Source organism: Pyxicephalus adspersus, chromosome 3 (genome assembly GCF_032062135.1).
Source record: "Pyxicephalus adspersus chromosome 3, UCB_Pads_2.0, whole genome shotgun sequence".
NCBI classification, from domain to species: domain Eukaryota; kingdom Metazoa; phylum Chordata; class Amphibia; order Anura; family Pyxicephalidae; genus Pyxicephalus; species Pyxicephalus adspersus.
This window is the reverse complement of record NC_092860.1, coordinates 79,292,732-79,316,111: the sequence shown is the minus strand read 5'-3', so window position 1 is coordinate 79,316,111 and position 23,380 is coordinate 79,292,732. Positions and strand designations below refer to the sequence as shown.

Below are 23,380 nucleotides of genomic sequence, written 5' to 3'. Positions count from 1 at the left end.
TTAAATGTAGCCTGTACAAAGTGAATATAGTATTTTCTATGGTCCTAACATGCCTGTAAGTTATAAATATGTTTAGTGGGGTTAGCACTTTGGCCTTTGCAGCGCTAGGTCCCAGGTTTGAATCTCAGCCAGCACTCTATCTGCATGGAGTTTGCAGGTTCTCCCTGTATCTGCGTGGGTCTTCTCCGGTTACTTTTTTCCTCCAACATCTCAAAAAGATAGGATAATTGGCTTCTCCCCCAAAAATTAACCTTAGACTGTATTAAAGACAATTGACTTGAGGTAGGGACATTGGACTGTGAGCTTCTTTGTGGGACAGCCAGTGACATTAACTGTGGACTTTGTACAGCGCTGGTTAATATGATAGTGCTATATAAATACTGTATAATATTAAAGTGGAGTCCATTTCTGGAACCCAAACATTACCAATAGTCCGTCAACCCTCAAAACCTACTTACTATAAGCTTAAAGCTGAACTCTGTACAATTGTGCTAGGCCCTACTGGCTCGCACGCACGCACATGTCTGTCCAGCATCGGCTTCCCCTGGCCTCTGTCCCCCATGTTTACATGCTGGGGAAGCAGATGCCGGCTGAGCATCGCAGGTTACACAGATGCCTGGCGGGCATTGCCAGAGAAGGATGCCATGGGGACCAGGGAAGCTTTTTATACTCCCTGGCAATTCCACCCTGGCTTTTGGTACTGGGGATTGAGCCCAAGCCACACTCTGTATTACCGTCAGGGAGATTAATAATATAAAATGTACAATGAAGACCATTTGCCATTATCAAGAATGGACAGATCTTGTAATTGGTGGGTTAAGTGTTGAATGGATAGAATGCTGTGAAATTTCAGAAGGAAGGTTTGGGAACATGTGTATTTACCAGCAATAAATGTTTATAAAGACATTGGATATCTGGTCCCTAGAATGTTTACATAACATATTGCAACCCACTTTTTTATTTTTTTTTAAGACCTTTAAGCTAGAAATGCATGGGCAGATTTCTGTGTGTTGCCAACTTAACAACGCTGATATAATTGCTAGAGATTATTCACAAAAACTTATTTTTAATCAACTGCTGTACACAAGTATAAACTACAGAAGATACATGTGGTATTGAATAACTTTGCATAGTCATACATTGCCTTCCCCTGAAATTGGTCTAACCTACATTCCCCTTGTATTTGTACACCAATACTTAGTCCCTACTCTGTAAACAACCTAATTACGCATCCAATACTGCCAGTGTTAGTCACCCAATCACCTTTCTAACATAATTATGAAATGTATGTAATATTTGTAAGAGCAACTCAAATTTTTACTGATTAGTATTTAATACATCTTTTTTTTTTTTAAAAAAATTTCCGCAGGCAATCCTTTATCGCAGGACATTCTCAGTCTGTACCAGGAGCCAGATGGAATCCGAAAGCTACTGAACTTCATGCTTGACAATCTAGCAGGTATTTGGATAGCCTTTAATTGCACAACTATATGAAGAAAGAGGTTTAATGATCAAAATGATCTAGGTATTTCTACCTAAACTGCACTCTAGTTAAGACAGGCAGTAAGGTTGATCTGCCGTTATTTTCACAAACTATAAACAGCATCAGTGCTTGAATTGCGACATGTAATATTTCACCTGAAGCCTTCAATAGGGAATGAATGGAGCCCTATCTAGCAGTTAAAGCAGACATGAACTCAGGTTTTTTACTTTACATAAAAGGGTAGACAACCCCGTTTATTTAAAGTGAAAAAATTGTGCAGCACCGCCCTCTTAATTCTTTATTGCCTAGGTGATCACGAATAAATGGGAGAACAGAGCCTCCCAGGACACCTACGTCACGTGTCGCGGGAGGCTTTTGGCTGCTCCTTCTGCGCAAGCCCTTTCATCATTAGGGGAAAAATTGCTGATCTTATGTACCTGCAGTGAGATCGGTAAGTTTTTTCCCCCAATCTACGTCACCCGATCTTGCGCCTGCTCTGTGTGAGAACGGGTGACATAGGAAGAAGAATGCAGAAGAAGAGTGATGATGTCTGCGCCGGGCTGAAGACTGATTAACAGGACAACGCGGGACGCGATGGAAAAAACCTCCCGACGAATCAACTGATCTGCGGGATTGAATGTAAGTGTGATTTTATTGTTTTGGGTTTACCTTTGCTTTAAATAGCCTCCCACTGTAAAATGTTGAAACACTGGTCCATCAAGAACCAGTGGATCAGCCATAAATTGCTGTTCCCATTGCTTGTCTAGTGTCCTATGTTTTATAGGAAGTGTAATGGCTGTAATTTTGTGCAGCACGGCACTTCTGTGGGCAGAAAACAGTTATTGATCTGAACTGTAACCTGAATATTGTATTGGCTCTCTTACTGGTGGTTGATATTGCCTTGTTATGTGACGTTTCTTTAATGTGCGGATTGTTCTAGAGCAGGATGTGAGAGCAACTGTTCATAAGTATACTAGCTGGTGTTGTGCTAATGGTAATGAGGTGGTTTGCAAATCTGATAAGAGTATGACTCTTGATTATTTTGAGAGCTTTGTATAGTATTTTGCCAACCACTCAAAAATATACTTGCTGATTGTCTTTTAGATGCCGTTTTATATATGTAAACATGTTTTCAACTCAGGGTTGTTTCTGTAAAAAATGTAATTACACAAAATGTATATTGCAACTGAAATTTGAAACCTTTTATATGGGGAGTTGACTTTTTCATTTAAAATGTATCTTTTTTATTTACTTATTTATTTATTTTGCAGTTCATCCAGAACAGCTTCCTCAGAGGCCGTGGATTACTTTAAAAGAAAGAGACCAAATTCTCCCCTCAGGTATAATGACTAAATCTACAGTACTTCTTTTATCAAGCAGTGGACTATTGCTTTATTTCATAAAACACAGTAGTAGTGTTTATTAAGCTTTGCTTCATTCAGGACTGTGTATTTAAAATTCTCCTCTTCTCCAATCACTAAATGCACTGCTTCTTCACGCTGCAGCCTGTCTGTTTGACCACTGTTTTTGCGGTGGAGGTTTGGCTATAGCCACGTCCACAATGCTTGTCTCGTTATTTACAAGTACAGTGGAACTATGCATTGTACATCTAATTTTTTACCCAATCTGTAAACACCATTGACATGATAGTTTTGGTTTTCTGTTACGTTATTGATTCCTGAAAATGTGTTGTCACCTTGCTGTTTTGTTTATAAAGGCACGTGCTTCAGGGCTGACTTTTACATAGGGTGTTATTGGTGATTAATCCATTTGAAGTTTCAGAATCCAGATGGTCTGTAAAAAAAAGAAAGCTGTACTGTACTGGTGAATGCTTGTAAGAGCCATGGTTGTAATATTCATTTTTGTTTTACAGTTACCTTCACAGTAATGTGCTACAATGTGCTTTGCGATAAATATGCTACTCGACAGCTCTATGGCTACTGCCCTTCATGGGCATTAAATTGGGAGTATCGGAAGAAAGGGATCATGGAAGAGATAGTTAGCTGTGATGCAGATATCATCAGTCTTCAGGTAAATGGATTAAAAGTAAAAACTTTTTTTTATTTTGCCCCCATAGCATGAGAAGTAAAGGGAAACCTTTTTAGAAGGTGCAGATGTGGGTTTTTTCTGCTCAATAATCTGATATACTCCTACGGATTACAGTAATTTAAGAGCAATAAACTGATGATTCATTTCACTTCTAAATTGTGCATCTTGGATGATCTAGGAAACAAAAAAAAAAAGTAAAGTTTTATTGTCCACTTTGAACAGATGGGCTAATATCAGGCTGGGTACGCTGCTTGTCCTGGCCTTGCATTAGTTATCTAGGTGCTAGTCTGTATCACGTCAATGGTGCCAGCTTGTTGGGATGATTGTGTCTTTAAATATTTTGCATTCTCTTTTCTTGTATATAGGAAGTTGAAACCGAGCAATACTACACTCTTTTCCTGCCAGCATTAAAAGAACGTGGATATGATGGCTTCTTCTCTCCAAAGTCACGTGCCAAAATAATGTCTGAGCAAGAAAAAAAGCACGTGGACGGCTGTGCAATATTTTTTAGAACAGAAAAGTAAGTAAGCTGACATTAATATTAGAAGCTAAAGTTTACTATCTATATGTTACATCTTTCTTAAAAATGATTGTGCCCTTGTTAAATTCTGTTTAAGCTGTGGGGTATTTTTACAGTGTAATGTGTTGGTAATAGCTGAGGACAGGTTCTGTTTATTTTTCATCTATGCAGCCTTGTTGTGTTTGTTTCTTTTCAATAAAATGCAGATGGTGTTATATGATCAGTTTTTTAGGTTATCGGTTTATTTGCTGTAAATTGGTCTTTGGTAATGGTGTGTAAGTATCTGCAGGGAGGTCTTTCTTCCTTCATGAATCAAACCAGCTATCCTTTTTTTCAAATCCTATAACTAGCACTCCTGATGGAAAGCTTGTTCTTTTATAGAAAGTGGGAAAATTAATCATTTTGCAAGATCAACAAAAAAATGACTTGTTAATTCTATGAACAGATACTTTGTGTATGCAACTTGCTGTTTCTTAGATGTCCTATTTATAGTTTGTTCACTTGTGAGCTTTTACCAAACTCTGACATGTCAAGTCTTTAAAAATGTTATTCTGACTTCAGTTAACCTGCCTGTGAGTTTTGAGCTACAGGCATTTTTGTGTGACATTGTGTTTTTCAAGCATATGGTAATTTATATACTCAAGTATTGTGTAAATCCCCCCCCCCCCCCCCCCCCCCCCCCCCCCCTTTTTTTTTTTTTGCTAGATTTTCATTGGTGGCAAAGCACACCGTTGAATTCAACCAGGTAGCTATGGCTAACTCCGAGGGCTCAGAAGCTATGCTAAACAGAGTCATGACTAAGGACAACATTGGAGTTTCTGTGTTGCTGGAGATTCACAAAGATCTCCCTGGTGGTAAGTGTCATATCAATTAGATGCCTGTATGTTTCAGATAGTGTAGAAGGGTTTGAAACTCTTGCAGCTTTTGTTTCGATCTGTATGTCCACTAAGAGAGATTTATCCTCTGTCTGTCCATCCTGACTATTGTCACCTGGTGTCAACTCAAAACTTTATATTTTTCTCACTTTCATCCCCAGACAGAAGCGAAATCCTACCTATGGTGGGACATCTGTTGAAGTGACAACTAAGAGGGTAGTAGAGACTTATTTTATTGTGCTTGGTATTTTTATGTAATAGTTAAAAAGTTGAACTTCAGCTTTAATCTCAAAGTGGGGCAAAAAGTAAAAATTTGTCAGCTTCATTGGAGGATTTCCTATCTCATGATGACTTCTGTGGAAACAAGTGTTGGAGTGCAAAAGCATGGGTGGCAATAATCACTGTTGTATGTCCTAAATCTTTCTTATAGTGCTCCTTTATGCTTTTGTTTTCAAAACCTAAAGATCTCCACAATCTTAGCATACAATCTTTAGTTTTACTCATGTGTGTAGCAAGGGTGTGCCTGATTGGATACAAATTGATTTATTGGACAAGTTGACTGGGTCAACTAAATTAAAAAGTTGATTGTACATCAGATTGTGATGTGATGGTTACCACTATAAGGCTCTTCCAATTCCTTACATTCATGACAGAGAGTTGGGTGTAAGAGACTGACATTAGAAGTTATGGATGCTTATTGTGACTGCTAGTTCCCTGCTGACTTTGGATATGATGTTTGCTCTGCATCTGACCGAACGTTGATTTATGGCATGAGTGTACTGGTCTTTGGCATAACAAGAACTTAAATCTGACATGGCCTTACAGCTAACTATTTTCAACTGCAAAATCTGGAGGTGACAAAGGACAGGATGGGAAAATGGAAATTTGTTTTCTATGTAGCATTGCCTTAAGCTCCATCCACCCAGCACCAGAATATAAATATCCACAAATAAGTTTGTTGTGTATATGTATGTATATATCTAGGTAAATGACGGAAAAAAAATGTGTTTAGTTTTTCAATCTGTTTTGTTTGTATTGCTTGAAAATGTAAGTTACTGAAAAGAAGAAAGAAATGAAGTTTCCATTGCTAATCAAGCTCTGAAAATGTCATTTGGCAGTTTATACCGACCTCCTGGCTTCAGGTCTTGGGGTCAATAACCCAAAGCAAGGGCGCATATTAGAAATGTCCATGAGGTTGAATCTTGTGACTTTTTATTTTAACTTTGTATTTTAATGATGGGTTCACGTAAATGTACATTTTCCTAACAAACAAAAAGATGTGTTTTAAACTAATATCTTACTAATGACAATACTGTGTTTATCCTAAGGCATGAAGCCCCATCATTCTGCAGAAAAACAGCTACTCATTGTGGCAAATGCCCACATGCATTGGGACCCAGAGTACTCTGATGTCAAGCTTATCCAGACTATGATGTTTGTCTCTGAATTGAAAAGCATTTTAGAGAAGGCTGCAAGCAGACCTGGCAGCCCTCAACCTGATCCAAGCTCTGTCCCCTTTGTCCTGTGTGCTGATCTCAATTCCTTACCAGATTCAGGTAAAATGAATTATGACTTGAATATAGCAGTCTTGATGATTTCACTATTTTTTATCATGTTGTGGTAGCTTACTGTGTACACACATGCTTCCTATAATCTGTGTCAATTACAAATGCTATACAACTACTTGAAGTTCATGTTCTCTTTCAGAAAACTGAAAACATACGTTTTTACACAAGGGCGGACAAAAATAGTGTTTGATATAGCCTTGTAGGGTAAAGTTTAGTTGTAGGTTTTGCATTAACAACCAGGGAATATTTAAGATTATATTGTATGTTTGTGTTCTTAATGTAAAGATTACAGGATATTAACATGTGGTAGCAGAGCAGGTAAACTAAAGCTACAATCTGTATGCTTTTCTCAGTCAAAATTTGGCGTTGGCTCAGACCCAAGAATTAGCATAGTGCATTCTCAAAATAAATTCTTATATGGATATCATCTTAGAAAATGCAGCCAGCTTGCTCACTGATTGCGTTCTGGCAATTAGATGGCCCTTGTGGGTGAATTCACAAATCTGTATATATAATACTAGCAGGAAAATTTGAATAGCGTGTAAAGTGTTTGTATGTTTCCACTAACATCTGTACAATGCAGAATATGTAATTAGTTTTGAGAAATTTCTCTTCCCAACGCTATTTTTTTTTTAATTTTTTTGTTTTTTTGCGGATTAGGCGTGGTCGAGTATTTGACACATGGAGGGGTAGCTGACAATCACAAGGACTTTAAGGAGCTCCGATACAATGAGTGTCTCTCCAACTTCAGCTGCAATGGGAAGAATGGGACCCCGGATGGAAGAATTACACATGGCTTCCAACTGAGGAGCGCCTATGAAAACAACTTGATGCCTTACACCAATTACACCTTTGATTTTAAGGTATGTTGTTATTGATATAATCAGATTAAAATAGTCGTGTGTGTGTGTTTTTTTTGTTTAGTTTTTTTTGTAATTCAGTGGTCAATATAAACCCTCTCCAGTGTAATATTTGAGTTTTTAAAGTGATATGTATGGAAGCATATGGTTTAGAGCAAATTTTGGTAAGGGCCAAATTGTAATCCCATAAAAAATTACTGGAAAACGTAACTACTTGCTATTGAGAGCAATGGTCAAAACACACAGGAAGTTGGCGCTTGCTGTTTTTCAATAGACCAGTCCGAGCCCCTGTGCTGACTATATTGCCCAAAGCACCTGCATTGCATCGAGCATCAGAACTTCACCATGGAGAAATACAGGATGACTTAATCTGATGACTTGTTTTCTCCTTTAGATCAAGTGGGTGATGGGGTGGAGTTGGCTATAGGATGCACTATAAGAAGAAAGCCTGACTAAAGCAGTATGCTTTTAACAATGTGCTGCCAACATGCTCATACCATATACCACAGGTCACCTTGTCTCTGCATAAACATATATTCTTCCAAATATTATAAGTATGCTTGAGTTAAAAATAGGAGATTGTTGTGACATTGATAGTCCTTCAAAAGGAATTTGTTAACATTGGTACTTGGGGTTTTTTTTTCTGCAGATATTTGTGGGGAATTTTTATGTTCATGTTCATTTTATGCATTTTAAGGTTTTGTAAAGGACCCCTAGTTTAGACTTGAAATGCACGTGTCTGTCTAGAGCTTAACGCTAAAACATTCTAATTGGAGCTATGTTTTCTTTTTTTATCTTAGGGTGTCATTGACTACATCTTCTATTCCAAGACACACATGGACGTCCTTGGCGTCCTGGGGCCTTTAGATCCTCAGTGGATGATGGAGAACAACATCGCTGGCTGCCCTCACCCCCATATTCCTTCTGACCACTTCTCACTGTTAACGCAGCTGGAACTCCACCCTCCACTTTTGCCTCTTATTAATGGGGTACACTTGCCAAGCAGGAGGTAGTGCTGGTTGACAGCTGGGCACTTGTTCTCATGGACCTGTATACCTGTAAAAGAATCTGTAGGAGTGAAGTATGGCCAACCTTAAGCTGCTTTTTTTTTTTCACGGCTCCTTCCCTCCTGTCAAAAGCCGTGGCTCTGCATTTTATTGCAGGGAGGCAGTATTTGGCATTAGGGCTGGTACAGAACCTGTCCTCCTCCCAGCTGTGTATTTTGTTAATTTTTAAAAAGCTTAATTTTTTTTTTTTTCTACAAACCCTATTTGTGTTCCTATTTGTCTTGTACAAGATACTGTTATCAATTTAACTGCTAGGTACAAGACATGTTTCACTCCCTTTACAATTTCCCATTTTTTTTTTTTTCTGTGGAATTAGCAGAAGGAGTCATACTCAATTTTTCCACTGGTATCCTAAGAAGTAGGTTATGTTCAGACTGTGAAAAACTGACATGGTTCACCCAGTTAAACAAAGGCTATATTGGCTTTCCTTGATCAAATCAAGCACAATCTGACTGTATAACATATGGCTCTTTTCCACTTCTGTGTCTGTTATATCAGGGGCAAATAGTGGTTAGGTGCCTGTAAGTGGTGCATGATACCAGCTGGCTGTAAAGAGAATGTTTTTTCCATGCAGCAACATTTTTTTTTCTTGTTTCACCAATGAAAAGTTGCTGTTAGTCTAGGCATCCCTGTTTATTGGACATGCATTAAATGCAACATTGTTTGGGGGAGGGGGGTCTTTGGATTTAGGCCAAAGGAGTATTTGACTTAATAGACTTGTAACCAAAGATGTCACTTATAGCTACAATCCTTGCCAAGACTTTTTTTTTCTTCCCCCCTCCATGTAAGTGTTTGGCTTGAACAACTTTTAGCCTTCTCTTCAGAGCCAGCTGGTATGACAGTATAGGTAGCTAAATGTCAGACCACCAAATTTTTAACATTTGTCAAGTTACCAAACTTAATGGTGAGCACAGTCAATACAACACACGGGTAATACAGGCACACTTGTATATACAGATCTTATTTCCCATGTTTACTACTCCCACCTAAGACCTAGGCACTGGTAGTTTACATCATATATGTTGAGGTGTTCCTCTGTTTAAATGGGCTGGTCAACAATGTTTTCCATTGTAAAGACTCTTAGCACATTCAAAACTATACAAAGACCTTTGTGTAAATCCTTCCTTCCCTATTTAGTTTCAGCAATCCATATACAATTTTGTATTTTACAGTGAGTGAGGTCTTCATAAATGTATAGACACCTGGCCATGAAGGGGTTAAACAATCTTGCAAGTTGTCTTTAAATAGCATTGCACTAGTTGGAAGGCATCTAGTTGCAAATGTTTGTCCTGCTTTTTGCTGCTATGTTTTTAAAACTGATTTTAATCAATTTTCAATGCACTTTATTGCTCTGTGTACCATAACGTGATCACTTCCCAGAAGACATCTGCTTTTCTGAATGTTTTAATAAAAAGGTCCATTATATTGGCTCTGCCAAAAGAGTGCACACCAGATTCACATGTTCAGCCACAAATAGTAGCCTTTACTTGTTTGTGGACCACCCTGCATGCAGCTTATACAATTTTTTTTTTTTATATACAAATGACACATCTTTACAACCACCTCTCCAAAGTGCCTCTGTGAATAATTTTCCAGATCCGTGAATGCAGATATTTTCAATTGTGCACATGGCTTCCCCACTTTATTTAAAATCCTGCTTTTAGCATGTGATAGCAAACTTTTGTGGGTTATGTAATATACATCTGTAGACCAGCAACCAGGAGCTGTAGTTGATGAGCCTGCCGTCCTTTTGTGCACCCATGAAATTTCTAGTCTTTGCATTGGCTGTTTTGTGATTTTAGTCAATGTGCTTGTTGGAACAGATCTACAGTCAGTATAAACTCCAGTGTGATACTGATGCAAATCACTGTTACCTTGTTTTTTAATTTGTGTGCACTGTATTACAGGAAGTGGGTTTACTGTGTCATAGCTTGTCATGTGTGCCTTTGTTTCCTGTAGTGTTGTCAACCTGTCAGAAAACTTTGTCAGCTTTTATCCATTGTCTCCAAAACCACTTGACATGGCCTTTTACTGAAGTGCTTGAGTAAAAAGTAAAGACTATTCTCAAAGGATTGCTCACTTTAGCTATCCCCCTTAGCATTTGTCACAGGCAACTCTTCATTGTGGAGATAGCAGCTCATATGTTTAAAACTGTTGACACTTAAAACTGCTGCAGGCATCTTCAGTGCATTTTAGGTGTGTGACCATTGACTTGCAGCTAGTCGATCAACATTTTGATTTTGTTTTCACAGCTCTATTTGACTGTGGCCCAGTGTATAGAGGTGCATTGGGGATGTGTCTTGGTCTGTGTTCCATTGCATCAAGTTAGCGCCTCCTAGAATTGGTTTAGTTCTTCTGGGGCAACACAAACAGAAGAACTGTCATACACTTAGACCTTGTGTTTGGATACCCAGTGTACTCATAGCACTCAGGAAGCACCATGAGCATTTGTCTCCAAAGGGTGATGTCTCAGAATGCTTAGCAGTAAAATCTTAAAGGCTCACCGTACCATCTTGGAGGTTGTATGGAAAAAACTTAAGACTGTCTGCATTTTCTATTTCTCAGGTACTGTAAATACTGTATTTGAAGTGTATATAGCAAATTACCGGACAAAAGATTACACTCTTAGTAGTCTGCTCCTTTGTGTTTTTTGAGGAGAAATTGTGTATTGTAGCACAAAAATCTGTGAACATCTGGAGGTCTGGCATGAAGTATCAATATTCACATCTGGAGAAAAGAGGAACCTTCTTAAAAGCCCATGCCTATGTTAAGATTTGTTATATGCACATTAGTAAATTAAATGGGTAATATTGAGCAGTTTTTTTGTTTTGTTTTTTTAACACCAATGTTAATTATGTCAATATGAAATTACACCTAAAAACCACCATTTTGGAATCTGATTTGGACTATATTTACTTAGATTGAAAAATCCTTGTATACCACCATGACGTATTGTGACCTGTGGTTTTTATAATTTGAACCACAGCGTATATAGAAGGCTCTGCCCATTACCAGTAATATTGCAATGGTACATTGACAAGCAAAGAAAAAATGATCAGTTTTTTGTACATTGGCAATCTATTTTTTTTTTCTATGTCATGATTTTAAAGTTTATGAATTTAGAGGTAATAAAAGATATTCTGAGCTATTTTATAAAGATGTTCTGTGATTTTTAATTAGTCAAAGCTGCTTTGTCACACAAATTTGGATTTTTATTTAACCCCTTCACCAGAGGTCGACAGTTTGCAGACCCCTCTAAAATTGAAAGTTATATACTTTTGTTTGCCAAATGTAATTTTTATTGCACACCCTTTTAAATTCCCTTCAAATCCATCCAGTCCCTAAAAAGTTCTTAAAGGATATTTAAAATGTATTTTATTGCTAAAATAAACTTGGTAGGACCTGTTAGGAGAAACTGGATTTAGATTCAGAATGTCCTATATTGTGGGTTGTCTTTTGATATTTTTGATCCCTCATAGTAGCTGCCCTGTGTATCAGGCTAGTGGTGTCTGGTTCCAATGATTGTAAAGACATTTGTAAATTAAATTTTTTTTAATTGATTTACCTAAAAGAAATAAATTACCTTTTCAAAATCATGTTTAAATACTTGTAACAGAAACATCAGATAGTATATTAGGCTGTTTTTTTGAGTAGTGATTGTGGAGGAAAAACTTTTGCAGTGGCACATGTACACGGTTAAACACATTTTATTCCAGGATATTTTTTTTAAGATATCCATTAAAGGGTCAGTCCTCTCAAAACTGATTAAGTGTTTGGTAAAGAGCATGACATCAGATGAGATCTCTGGTTGACTTCCTGGGTCTGCATGCCTGCCAAAGCCATGATTTTGGAGGGGGGTATATTCATTTTAATTTTTCATTTATTTTCAAAACGTGAGAGGGTTTGATGGGTAACACTCGAAAGTGCTAGGTTGAAAGGAACAGTGTTTGGACTTTGGGCATGGAGATCTTGCTGTTGGAGTGCCCAAGACTTACTCTGCCTACTTAGCTCAATTATTTTATTAAAAAAGTCATTTTTCAGAGAATTGACCCTGTTGACATGAGAATTCTAAATACCTGGTTCCCTGGTCCATTCGTTGCAAAGAAAGTCCTTACCAATCTGTGTTTTTCAAAATACTATTCTTACATACACACACAGGGACATGCCACTAATTCACACAATGACACTTTTCTGTGTCTTAGCATTGCCATTTGTAAGGGAACCCCCAATTTTGTTTAGAGGGTATAGGCAGCAGCCCAAATTCCAATTACAGTACAGTATAATGTTAGGTATGTCTATGCCAATTAAAATATTTGAAGGTGTGAAAGGATAACTTTGACCACTTGACACACAGGTTATTTTTTCCCCAAGTATTCATTACTGGCCTCAGATTTTGCAATAACTTTTTTTTTTTTTTTACCCTGAATTAAGTGTCCTTGGGTGTCACATTGTTGGCCTAAATGACTAGTCTGTGCAGTTTACTACTGTTAATCTCCCTATGTACCTCCAATGCTGGAATGGGCACCTTGATGCATAAAACAATTCTTTATATTTTTTAGTTTAGCATTAAAATTTTACATACTCTACATTAGTTTTAGTCTACATCTATACCATGGCAACATGTTCCATGTCATAGTAATGGCTGTTATCTCATAATGTACATTGCTTGACAATTCCTCCTTCAATTTTTTTTTGGTAAGGCCTCTCATCCAGTCTGTGCCACAATTGGAATTCCTGTTCTATTTAAAATAAAAAAAGTGTGTATTACCTGATAACATAACTATCAGCTGGTAGAATTTTTTTTTTTTTTTTTTTTGCTTTGTCTTGTTTATTAGGTTTCAGCTTCATGGGCTAATGAAGCCAGTCTTTTACCAAATTGTTACAGCTGCCTCCCTATATGTTGCCTGTAGGCAGGTTGGAAAAGTTGTAGCTAGAGTTTAAGTGTTGGGTTTCCTGCAGCTCCCTCAGGGCCTGTATGATTACTGGAATTTGGTTTTGAATAGCATCCTATGTTCACCCAGATTTTTGTCCCACAATTATCTGGTTGTCATGATTTTTTTTTTTTTTAACCAGCAGCACTGCCTATGAAAGCAGAAGTAAAAGTAAAAAAAAATACAATTAAAAAAATAAAAATCTTAGCCCTATTTCAGGGTGATGGTTTTTTAAGTGATTTTATGTAATAAAATGTATGAGATGGCTATTTTCTATTTTCTGTGTATTAACATGGTGAAAAGATTGTCGATTCTGTTATACAGTATCCTCAGAACTGGCACAACATGGTCACATCTTTTTGATATACTTTCATCTCTGAGAGTGATATATAAATATATATTTTTGTTTTACACCTAAGGCTCAAATATTTTTCAATAAAAAACAAAACCGTGGAAATAAAAAAAAAAAATAAAAAAAACTTTTTGCGGGGCATGTTTTAACATTTGAGCCAGCTCAACCTTCACCAATCATGTGCTTGTATGTGTAGGATGTAGTGGCATTGTACAATACTGTTCTAAAACTACACTTTCATATTGATGTAGTGGATTCTATTTGTTCGAGGTCACAGAAAACCTTCATAGTGATATTTGTAATGAAACAAACATTCATTGGTGTTTTGCTTCAAGTGAAGCTGTGCATTGGAAATCATTTTCATACATTTTTAACCCCACAAAGTATGTCTCATGACTATCCTTAAGATAGGACTTGTCTCCCCTGACTTATAAACATCTATACGGCATGGTATACGTTAACTCGGTATCTCCTTTTTAACGTTTCTTACTTTTCTAACCTATAATTGCCATTTGCTTTAGAATGTGACTCTTTTGTTTAGCAGCTAGTCATCTTTGACTCCCCTTTGCTTTGCTAATTTAGTCCATCAAAGAATCATGAACTCTGCCCTTTTGTAATACAGGATATATGAATTTCTGTACAGCAAATTGTGCATCACATGGCCACAAAAATCTGGTTTTTGCACACAGCAGTAGTATTCAATTTGATGACAAATAGTTTTGCATCATACATATCATTACTGTTTGAAACTCCTACCCATCAAATCATGCCCAAAAATGTGTGTTTATGATTAAGAATGCAATAAACCTATGTTTTGTTACCACTGGCCACCGGTAATTCTGTGTTTTTCATTAAAGCATAACATTAAATATGTAAACATTACCAAATGAATCTGATTATTTTAAGAAACAATGAATTTGTTCCCGAAAATGTGTTTACAGCCTTATTTACAGTGCAATTTTAGCATCCTTTGTCCTGTAAAGTTTAGGTAATCTAAAACCTATTGTTGATGCCTTCTGTTTGGTTTGTTTTGTCATTTTCAACAGAAACCATTCCATAAAGTGCAAAATGTTTCACTTTACTAAGCTCTATATATGTAGGCAAATTTTTTTTTTTCTTTTAAAGAAAACTACAAGGAAATATAGGTTGCCACTGCTGGTACAAGTCTCCAGCCAAGGGTGTCATTGGGATTCTTGCTGTGCTTCGTAGAGTGTCTGATTTTAGGAAAATATGCTATCATTACAGGCAAATCACAAATTGTAGCAGTATTCTACCTCAGGGACTCTGATGTGCAGCAACAAATATTACAACATTTAAACTTGCACCAATAAACAGCCTTGCTATGACAGCCTTCCATTTAGGTTGAGTTCAATTAAATATTTTGTACTTTATAGAAGTGGTCATGTTGGAATATTTTGCAATTTAGCATATTAGGGCCAGGTGTGTACCAAAGGTTCATATTTTCCTACAGAGTTTAATAATGAACAAATATATGAAGTTTTTCACCAAGGTTTACATACATACTGGTAAAATCTATAGATGTCATGTTTTAGCATAGGCAGCTAATTATACATATCCCAAATGTGTGTCTTCTGGATTATTTACCTGGCTAAAACCCAAGATGATAATCTAGAATTTAGAGAAGCTGGACTGTAAAAAGTTGAAACATCTGCTTATATATGTTGTCATTTTTCCAAAACCCAATGTAGTTGTAATTCATTATACTATATACCAGCAGAACAGCTTGTTGCTGTTTACTCCATCTCAAATTGACCCTAAATGTATTAATTTTTAGAGAAGCCAATTTACTTTTTCTTCTGTACAACATTTGTGTGGTGTATATAATCTTTAGGGTCCATTGGTTACTTGATTTAGGCATTTTATTTATCAGACTGTCTAGCCAATCTAGCTCTTCATTTGATCCCTCTTATTTGACACATCAACTTTGTGTAGCTTGTGTATTCCTGCATCCGCAACTGCATTTTACTGTTTATGTAACAGTGATATTTGAAGTGCTAAGCTCAGGACCATGTGATAGGTTTAACATTTGTCTCTCAAAAAAAAAAAAAAGATCTCCAAATCATGTGTTTGCACTGAAATTTGTAACCCCTCCCCATTTTTTTTTTATCTAAAAATCAAGTTGCACCATAACCTTTTATGTACAGTCAATTGATATGATTTATTTTTTTTTTACCTTTGGGTGAGTCCAGATTCATGTTTTGTAAAGCTGGATAAAACATTTCCAAAAACTGTATTTTCTACGTAAAGGGATTGACATCCACAATTTTAACATGGTTTAAAATGGAATGTATTCTCAACCTTATGTATGAACATTGCACTAGGTTTCATTTTTGTGTTGATTAATGCCTGCAAAATTGTGGATGACATGACATTGGTGCAATAACTGATCTATTTTTTAAGGGTGTGCTTCTTGAACATAATGTTCATTTCACCTCCTACTTTAAGCATGTTCCTGTTGTACATTGATGGCAGGCTTCATACAGCTGAGTTTAAACAAAACCGTGCCTGAGCTTACCACTCATTTTAAAAACTGTACAGATACGTTTTAGGTCGGTGGAACAGAAAAAATATTGCTAAGTCTGGCTTTTATTTTTGTTACACAATCTGAATATGCAAAATATTTCGTTCAACTGATTTACAGCAGTGGGTTTTTGTTACAGTACTTTCAGGAATGTATCTGTATTAAAATAGTTATCACCAGCCATTTTAAAAATTTTTGTATTTTACTGCAGTTTTAAAACAGAGTCTGGATCGCACAGCTGAGGTATTTTGGGCAATATGTAATGTATAAAATCCGCTGTGTGCTCTAGAAATTTCATAGTATTACAAATGTGAACAATACAGAATCCAGCCTAAATGTTGCACTGTTAGTCCTGCTTTCTAGACTTGTGGCAGCTGAAGAGAAGAGAGGTGCTGAAGAACCTCAAACTACTATTTCTGGTGACAAATTACTTTATCCATTTTGGAGTTCGGGTACTGCTCACACATGATGTATAGGGCTAAATAATTGCTTGTTTCCTTGTGTACCTTTTTTTACCCCCATCTATGTAGGCAATAAAAGGCCATTTTGCAACTGCATATTTCTTGTTTGTTTATTTTTTTTGCTTGTGTTCTCAAGTAGGTAACTGTCATCTCTTTGAGGTTTTACAGTTGTTGAACCATTGTATTTCAATGTTTGGTTGATCACATCTTCATAATTGGAGCATTAAAAAAAATGTGGTTTCTAGTTTTTTGCACCATTTTGAGGTGCTGTACATGGATGTGACAAGGTCTGCATTTTTTTTAATAGGCTCCTACAATGAACCAGAAGTCCCAAATATTTATGGATGTGCTTAATGGGAAGCTGTTAACCAGCAGTATATAAACAAGACACTTCATTAAGATAAATATGGTATACAGGTAGTCCCCGGATTACATACGAGATATGGACTGTAGGTTTGTTCCTAAGTTGAATTTGTATGTAAGTTGGAACAGGTACATTATTTTAATTATTAGGCAGCATGGCATCAGTTACTGTATAAAATCTCCACTGAGTTAATCACAAACAAAGCAAAAAAAAAAAACTTTATAAAGCCTTGATATTCATTAACTTGTGGAGCAAGCTGTGCTTTGATATGCAAAAAGAAAACCTCTGCAGCGTGTGCCTGGGTCATTAAAAAAAACTTACAAGAGGCTGCAGAAAGAGCTCCCCCCTCTTAAGATCACGCACAACGTAAGCTGTGTTTAGCAAAAGACTTGTGCAAGTCATGCAAACCCCCCTCCCTCCTCCAAGCCTCTGTTCTGCACACAGCAAGCCCTGTTCGTATCTAGGAGGAGTCTGTATGTCCTTAACCTGAGGACCACCTGTATAGTAGTCCTGGCTGTCTTTAAATTGAGAGTATAGAGTTAAAGGAATTGCCTATATTGTAAAAAAAAAAAAAAAAAATCTGATTAATTGAATATTTCATCATCCATATATTATAGAATGGCATGACAAGCAGGCAGGATTTGTAGCCACCTAAATGTGCTAGAAGGCGTCATATTTTTCTTGAATATTTTGCTTTGCCATTTCTAGAAGAGAAAAAAAAAGTTTATTGGATCTTTTAAACTTAGCTGATTATAGACTTAATATTCTATTTTTACATTAAGAAACTGCTGGCCATTGCATATATATCATTTATCCCACTGCAAACAAGTGGTGTTATTCAAAACTCGCACAACAAATGGTGAAGGACCTTAAATTGGACAATGTAAATCTAAATGATCAAACTACTTAACTGTACATAAAACAAAAATGATTGGATACACTAGCGAGTATAACAATGGATAACTGGATACAATCTAGAATAATGGGGAAAATTGCAACAAAAGGCAATGTGATCTAAGAATGACTAAAAATAATGTTTTCTCACACTGCTAACCAAGTGAAATCACACGAATCATTCACTGGCAATTTTTTCCTGTATTCCCCCCCCCCCTCCCCCCTTTCTTTACGATGAGTAATGACGTGAGTCACAATTTGAGAACCGTCAACTTACACAGCATAGAAGAGGGTAATTGCCATGTATGACTGAAAGTAATTACTGTCATTTTACTTGGTTAAGTCAACAGTTTTCCTTTTTAAAAAATCATCAGTTCTCATGCTGTAAATAAAAATATGAGAAAAAGGGCAAAGACATGGGAAAGAAATTGCCTGTGTATAACTAGAACAATTTGCAGTGATTTCACTTGCTTAGTCACAGCTTGACACTATGTTGTTGTTTAGAGGGCTGGCTGTTATTTTTATTAAGTCCCTATTATAATTGTGACTATATGATATAAAAAATGCTGCCTTTATTACAACACTGTCCTCTACTTATGCACTATTGGACCTTGGAACCCTCTCTTCTCTCACCCATGCAAATTATAAACACTTACCTTTTAATTATGTAAACTTGCACCCAGGTAGCTTTTGGGTCTACACAAACAATCTGGTTTCCTTTTAGGAAGATCCTGGAATTAAATGCATTTCATTTAAGGAACATATTTGCAGAAATGTCATATTTCTTATAACTAGCAGTTAGACCAACTAACTAAATTGTTTGTGATCTTTCATCAAAACCCAGATCCGGTTGCTCACTCCAAATGCAAGAGTTTTGGTGGAATTATTTGTGACTGCTAACATCTCCTTAAAATTAATCTCAAGACGCTCCCTGTTTTTTAAAGATTGCTCATAAACTGATATTAAGAAAAGGGTATTTTACAGAAATATGGGCAGAAGTTAGTCTTCACTGGATGTGCCCTTTTTCTGGAACTTTAAAATCCAGCATCCCAAGGGATCTTGGGGCTCTACATCAATTGAGATCATAGTTATAGAAAGCTCATTTGTATGCCCATGCTTACAATAAAGCATGCTATGTTAACCCCTGTTTTAAGGGACTGTTCGAAAGGTCTTTGACCATCTTCCCTGACTAAAACGGTAAGTGTAGATCACATATTGCTGTGTGTGGTCATTGTCCAAGACCTGTAGTCTGCTCTCGGCTTATTGTTTGGGTATTGTAAGAAACTGCTTATTGCTCAGTTGCAAAAAATCTGGTTTACCACGTGTAAAGTGTGTAGCATGTACTGCTTTACCCTTGCAGCTTTCTGGCTGTGTTTATTTGCAAGTAACTTTCTCTTCATACTTTTACTATGTGTGATAACATATCAAAGGCATACGTTGCCAATTTGCATTTATTTAGGACATAAGGCACTTTTTCTGTTTGGGAACCAACACATTTGTTCACAACCTTAAGCACATAGTAAAGATTGTTTGCAACCCTATCACTTTAGTAAAGATTTAAATGAAGTCACAACTAATTTTGAAGTCTGTAAATGCTTGTTGCTTTGCTCCTGAGAAAAGATATGCTGAAGACAACAAAGAAACCAACACTCATGGCAGTATATATTCCAAGCCATTCTTTACCATTCCTGCTAAAAACAACTTTTATGATTTGGCTGCAGAATCCATTTTTGCTGCACTTTATCAGATTGCAAGTAAAATTCTGACCTATTAACGTACTAGCTCATGCTGTCTTCTGTGATGTCAAGTCAGTGGGAGGAACCAGCAAGAACGATGGACCACTGGGGCGTTTATTCACCCAGAAGTTTTTTTTTTTCCTCTCCAAGGTATCGCTTAATTTAAAAAAAAAAAAAAAAAAAAAATACAACAGTTTCTTCTGTGTATTGGTGTAGAGAAAGTGTTTCTTGACCTTTTTAATATTAGAGAATCCCTTGAAATAACAAGTTTGCAGGGAATCCCTTTCTTTACATAGTACATCTGCAGTTCACAGTACAGTGTGGGGGCCAAGGGAAAGAATGATTCTTATACTGTTGGCCAATGGAAGGAAAGTCACCCGTTACTTTACCAAAAAGATCAATGGTGTCAGGTAAACTGACCTGAAAAACTTCTCATTTCTCAAGGAACCCTAGCAACCTCTGGAGGAATCCTGGCTGTAAACAATGGTATAGAGAAATAATAGGTTTAAAAACCAGGAGAATGTGCAGACAGTGCTGCTTTTTTTATAATTAGTCACCCATTGTTTGCGAATTACTGGATAGTAAACTCACTTTAACATGAAATGTTGATTGCACAAAAGAAAATGGCAGAGCTCAAGTCCAAATTGGTAATAGCAATGTCACTGCCTTAAACGAGCCACAAAGGCTCAAAAAAGATATGATTGAGAAACCTTTGGCTTAAATTAAGGTTGATAAAGCACCAGAACCTGATGGATTACACCCACGTGTCCTAAAAGAGCCGAGATCATTTTTTTTAACAGATTGTTTCTAATTTTAGGAGACTCTTTAAACACTGGCATGTTACCAAAGGATTGGCATAAGGCCAATGTGGTACCTATCTTTAAAAAGGAAGCAAAGTCATTACCAACTAAGGTAAGTTTAACTTCTTTAGTTGGAAAGATTTTAGAGAGTTAGATAAAGAACTACATATAGGAGTTTTTGCTAGAAAGTAATATGTGATTGGCAACTTTGGCCTTTCTTGAATCCATGCTGACTAACAAATTTACTCTCTTTTTATGAGGAAGTATGTAAACAGGTTGACAGTGGAGTAGCAGTTGATATTGTATATATAGATGATATTGTCCGACTTTGCAAAAGCATTTGATACAGTACCCTTCTATATGTAAATGAAAAGAGAACTGGCTCAAAGATAGCATGCAGAGAGTATTTATTAATGATTCATACTCAGAATTATCTAATGTTATTAGTGGTGTACCCTGGGTGGAGTGTTGGGACCTTTACTGTTTAATATCTTTATAAATGATATCGTTGAATTAAAACTTACCATTTTGTAAAAGAGACTGCAAAGACTGAGACATAATCCTGCCCGGTAAAAAGCATTGGTCAGACCTTATCTTAAATATGCAGTCCAGTTTTGTGGAATTAAAGGGAGTGCAGAGAAGGGTAACTATACTAACAACAGGAATTGAGGAGCTTGGCTATGAGGAGACATTAGCTGAACTGAGTCTATTCTCAGTTCAAAAGAGACGTATAGAGGGATATGATCACCCTGTATAAATACAGTATATAAATGGTCCATATAGAGAACCTCCTTCTCAGTTATTAACTTTAAGATCATTACAAAGGACACACTATTTGTGTCTGGAGGAAAAGAAATTTATTCCCCAGATAAGGAAGGAATTCTTCCCAGTAAGATACGTGGAATAGGCTCTCTCAGAAGTATTTAGAAAGTACTATGGATTATTGCATGCTTTTCAGAACTGGGTAAAGTTTTAAAGTAAAGACAACAGGGACTGTTGATCCAAGGAACATCTGATTGCCTCACCGGATCAGGAAGGAATTTTTTTCTCTGTTTTTCCTCTGTTGAAGGAAACTGAAATAGGGTTTTTTGCCTTCCTCTGGATTAACTATCACTCACAGGTTTTTATCTGGGATATGTTTATTTCCTTAGAGGTGAAACTTGATGAACTTATGTCTTCTTCAACCTAATTATGTAAATTCCCTTTTTGTGACTATTGTACGGTCTATCAGCTGTGGTGTAAAATACATTACATCACAAGGCAATGACCTTTCTAAATACAGGTAGCCCTTTTTTTTTTTTTTTTTTTTTTTTTTTTTTTAGAAACTTTAGAAAGGCAATAGTGATGCACAGCAGATAGCTGGAGGTATCTGCAAATGTGTTCACATGTTTTATGTACAATACAAAAATCCTCAAACCCAGTAAATTATTTAGAAAAAATTTTGACCAAACATTTGCTTCTTTGGCGTGCACCTCCTGCACCTTCTTATTGACCCATGAAGCTGTCTGTCACAATTGTGGGCCAATACAAAATCAAGGTAGGAGGTGTACCAAACTGTCCGCCAGAAATGCTCCCTTGTGCTGTTCAGGCACATGCAGGCTCTTGTCAAGGGAAGAGATTTTATCTTGTGTACTTCTGTACTATGACTCAACATGGTATTGAAGTCTTCTTTCCCTCTTTGAACTTTAGGCAGGGGATTTTTTTGTTGTTGTCTATTTTGTTTTTACCCTGGCATTTTTGACAAGTACATCTACATCTAACAAGCCCATTTTCTCACCTAAAGCGGCAATCACAAAACCAACAGTGCTAAGTAATTGCTAAATTTTGTGTACTGGGCAAATCTTAAAACAAGAAGCTATAAACGTGTACTTGGAAAGTACTTTATAAAATTAAAGTATTTTTTTTGACAAATATGAAAAGCAGTTTGTAAAACCTACATAATTTCCATTGTTTGGCAATAATGTCTCTCATCTACAATTTTCACATGTTGAAACAATTTAGGATTGATAAATTTTCTGGTTACTTTCAGACACATGCATCTTCCAAAACTCTGACTGCTTTCCCAGGGCATACCTAGGATAAAGGAAAGGTATATCCACAGATTATCTATAAGAAATCCAATCTCAAGCAAAATACATTTTTGAGTTATACTCAACTTGATAAAGTCATGAAAAAAAAACTCACGTATGTTTACCAATGACAAGCCCTGGATCTGTCTACAAACCTAGTTTCTCCTGTGCTGGCTTGGCTTCCCTTTTCTTTTTTCTGGGTTCTTCTCGTATCACCCAAAGTCACCAATGCTCAGGCATAAGGTTGGGTGATGTGTTTTCCTGAAAATGTAAAAATCAAAAAAAAATTGCCAATCTCACTGCGCATGCATGAGATCAAGCACTTTTGTTTTTATTTTACATTTTAGGAAAGCCCCCCCATTTGCAAAAGGAGGCGCCCACAGCCTCCTGAGAAATGTGACACAAGTATCCCAGGATGCTGCAGGTTTCTTCTTCAGTTGCCACAGTAAAGACATTAGGGGAGGGGTACCCTCCAGAAAAAAAGCCACCCGTTTATATAATGTAGTGTACAGTGTCAAACTAATAATGTAATGTATTGTATATAGGTTTAAAACTATTTAAAAGTAGATTTTCTGCAATAGAATTGATATGGATATAGAAAGAATTATTTCTTGAGTGAAACATGTAGGGAAGGGCTTGGTGAGTATTGTTGTTTGAGGTGTTCCTGTTCATTTTTGCTTTGTGTTTGTCTTGCTTCAAATAAAGTACATTATAATTACCCCTTTTCTGACTAATTGGAGGATTTTATTACTATTTACACAGGACTTTGCAAGAGATTAGATAACATGAGGTGAGCATGGTTGTCAGAG

The 23,380-nt window shown here is 36.6% G+C and overlaps 1 protein-coding gene across 3 annotated transcripts in view; it reads left to right on the top strand.

The window, feature by feature from the left end:
- CNOT6L (CCR4-NOT transcription complex subunit 6 like) overlaps positions 1–16,804 on the top strand; it is a 31,851-nt gene extending 15,047 nt beyond the window's left edge. For all 3 annotated transcript variants that reach the window (XM_072405380.1, XM_072405382.1, XM_072405379.1), the window contains 8 exons: positions 1,370–1,459; positions 2,755–2,823; positions 3,357–3,514; positions 3,898–4,052; positions 4,758–4,906; positions 6,256–6,483; positions 7,156–7,358; positions 8,156–16,804. In XM_072405380.1, coding sequence (XP_072261481.1) covers positions 1,370–1,459; positions 2,755–2,823; positions 3,357–3,514; positions 3,898–4,052; positions 4,758–4,906; positions 6,256–6,483; positions 7,156–7,358; positions 8,156–8,368 — 1,265 coding nt within the window. In that variant the 3' untranslated portion in view covers positions 8,369–16,804. The remainder of the gene's footprint in view (positions 1–1,369; positions 1,460–2,754; positions 2,824–3,356; positions 3,515–3,897; positions 4,053–4,757; positions 4,907–6,255; positions 6,484–7,155; positions 7,359–8,155) is intronic.
- Positions 16,805–23,380: the final 6,576 nt, after the last annotated feature.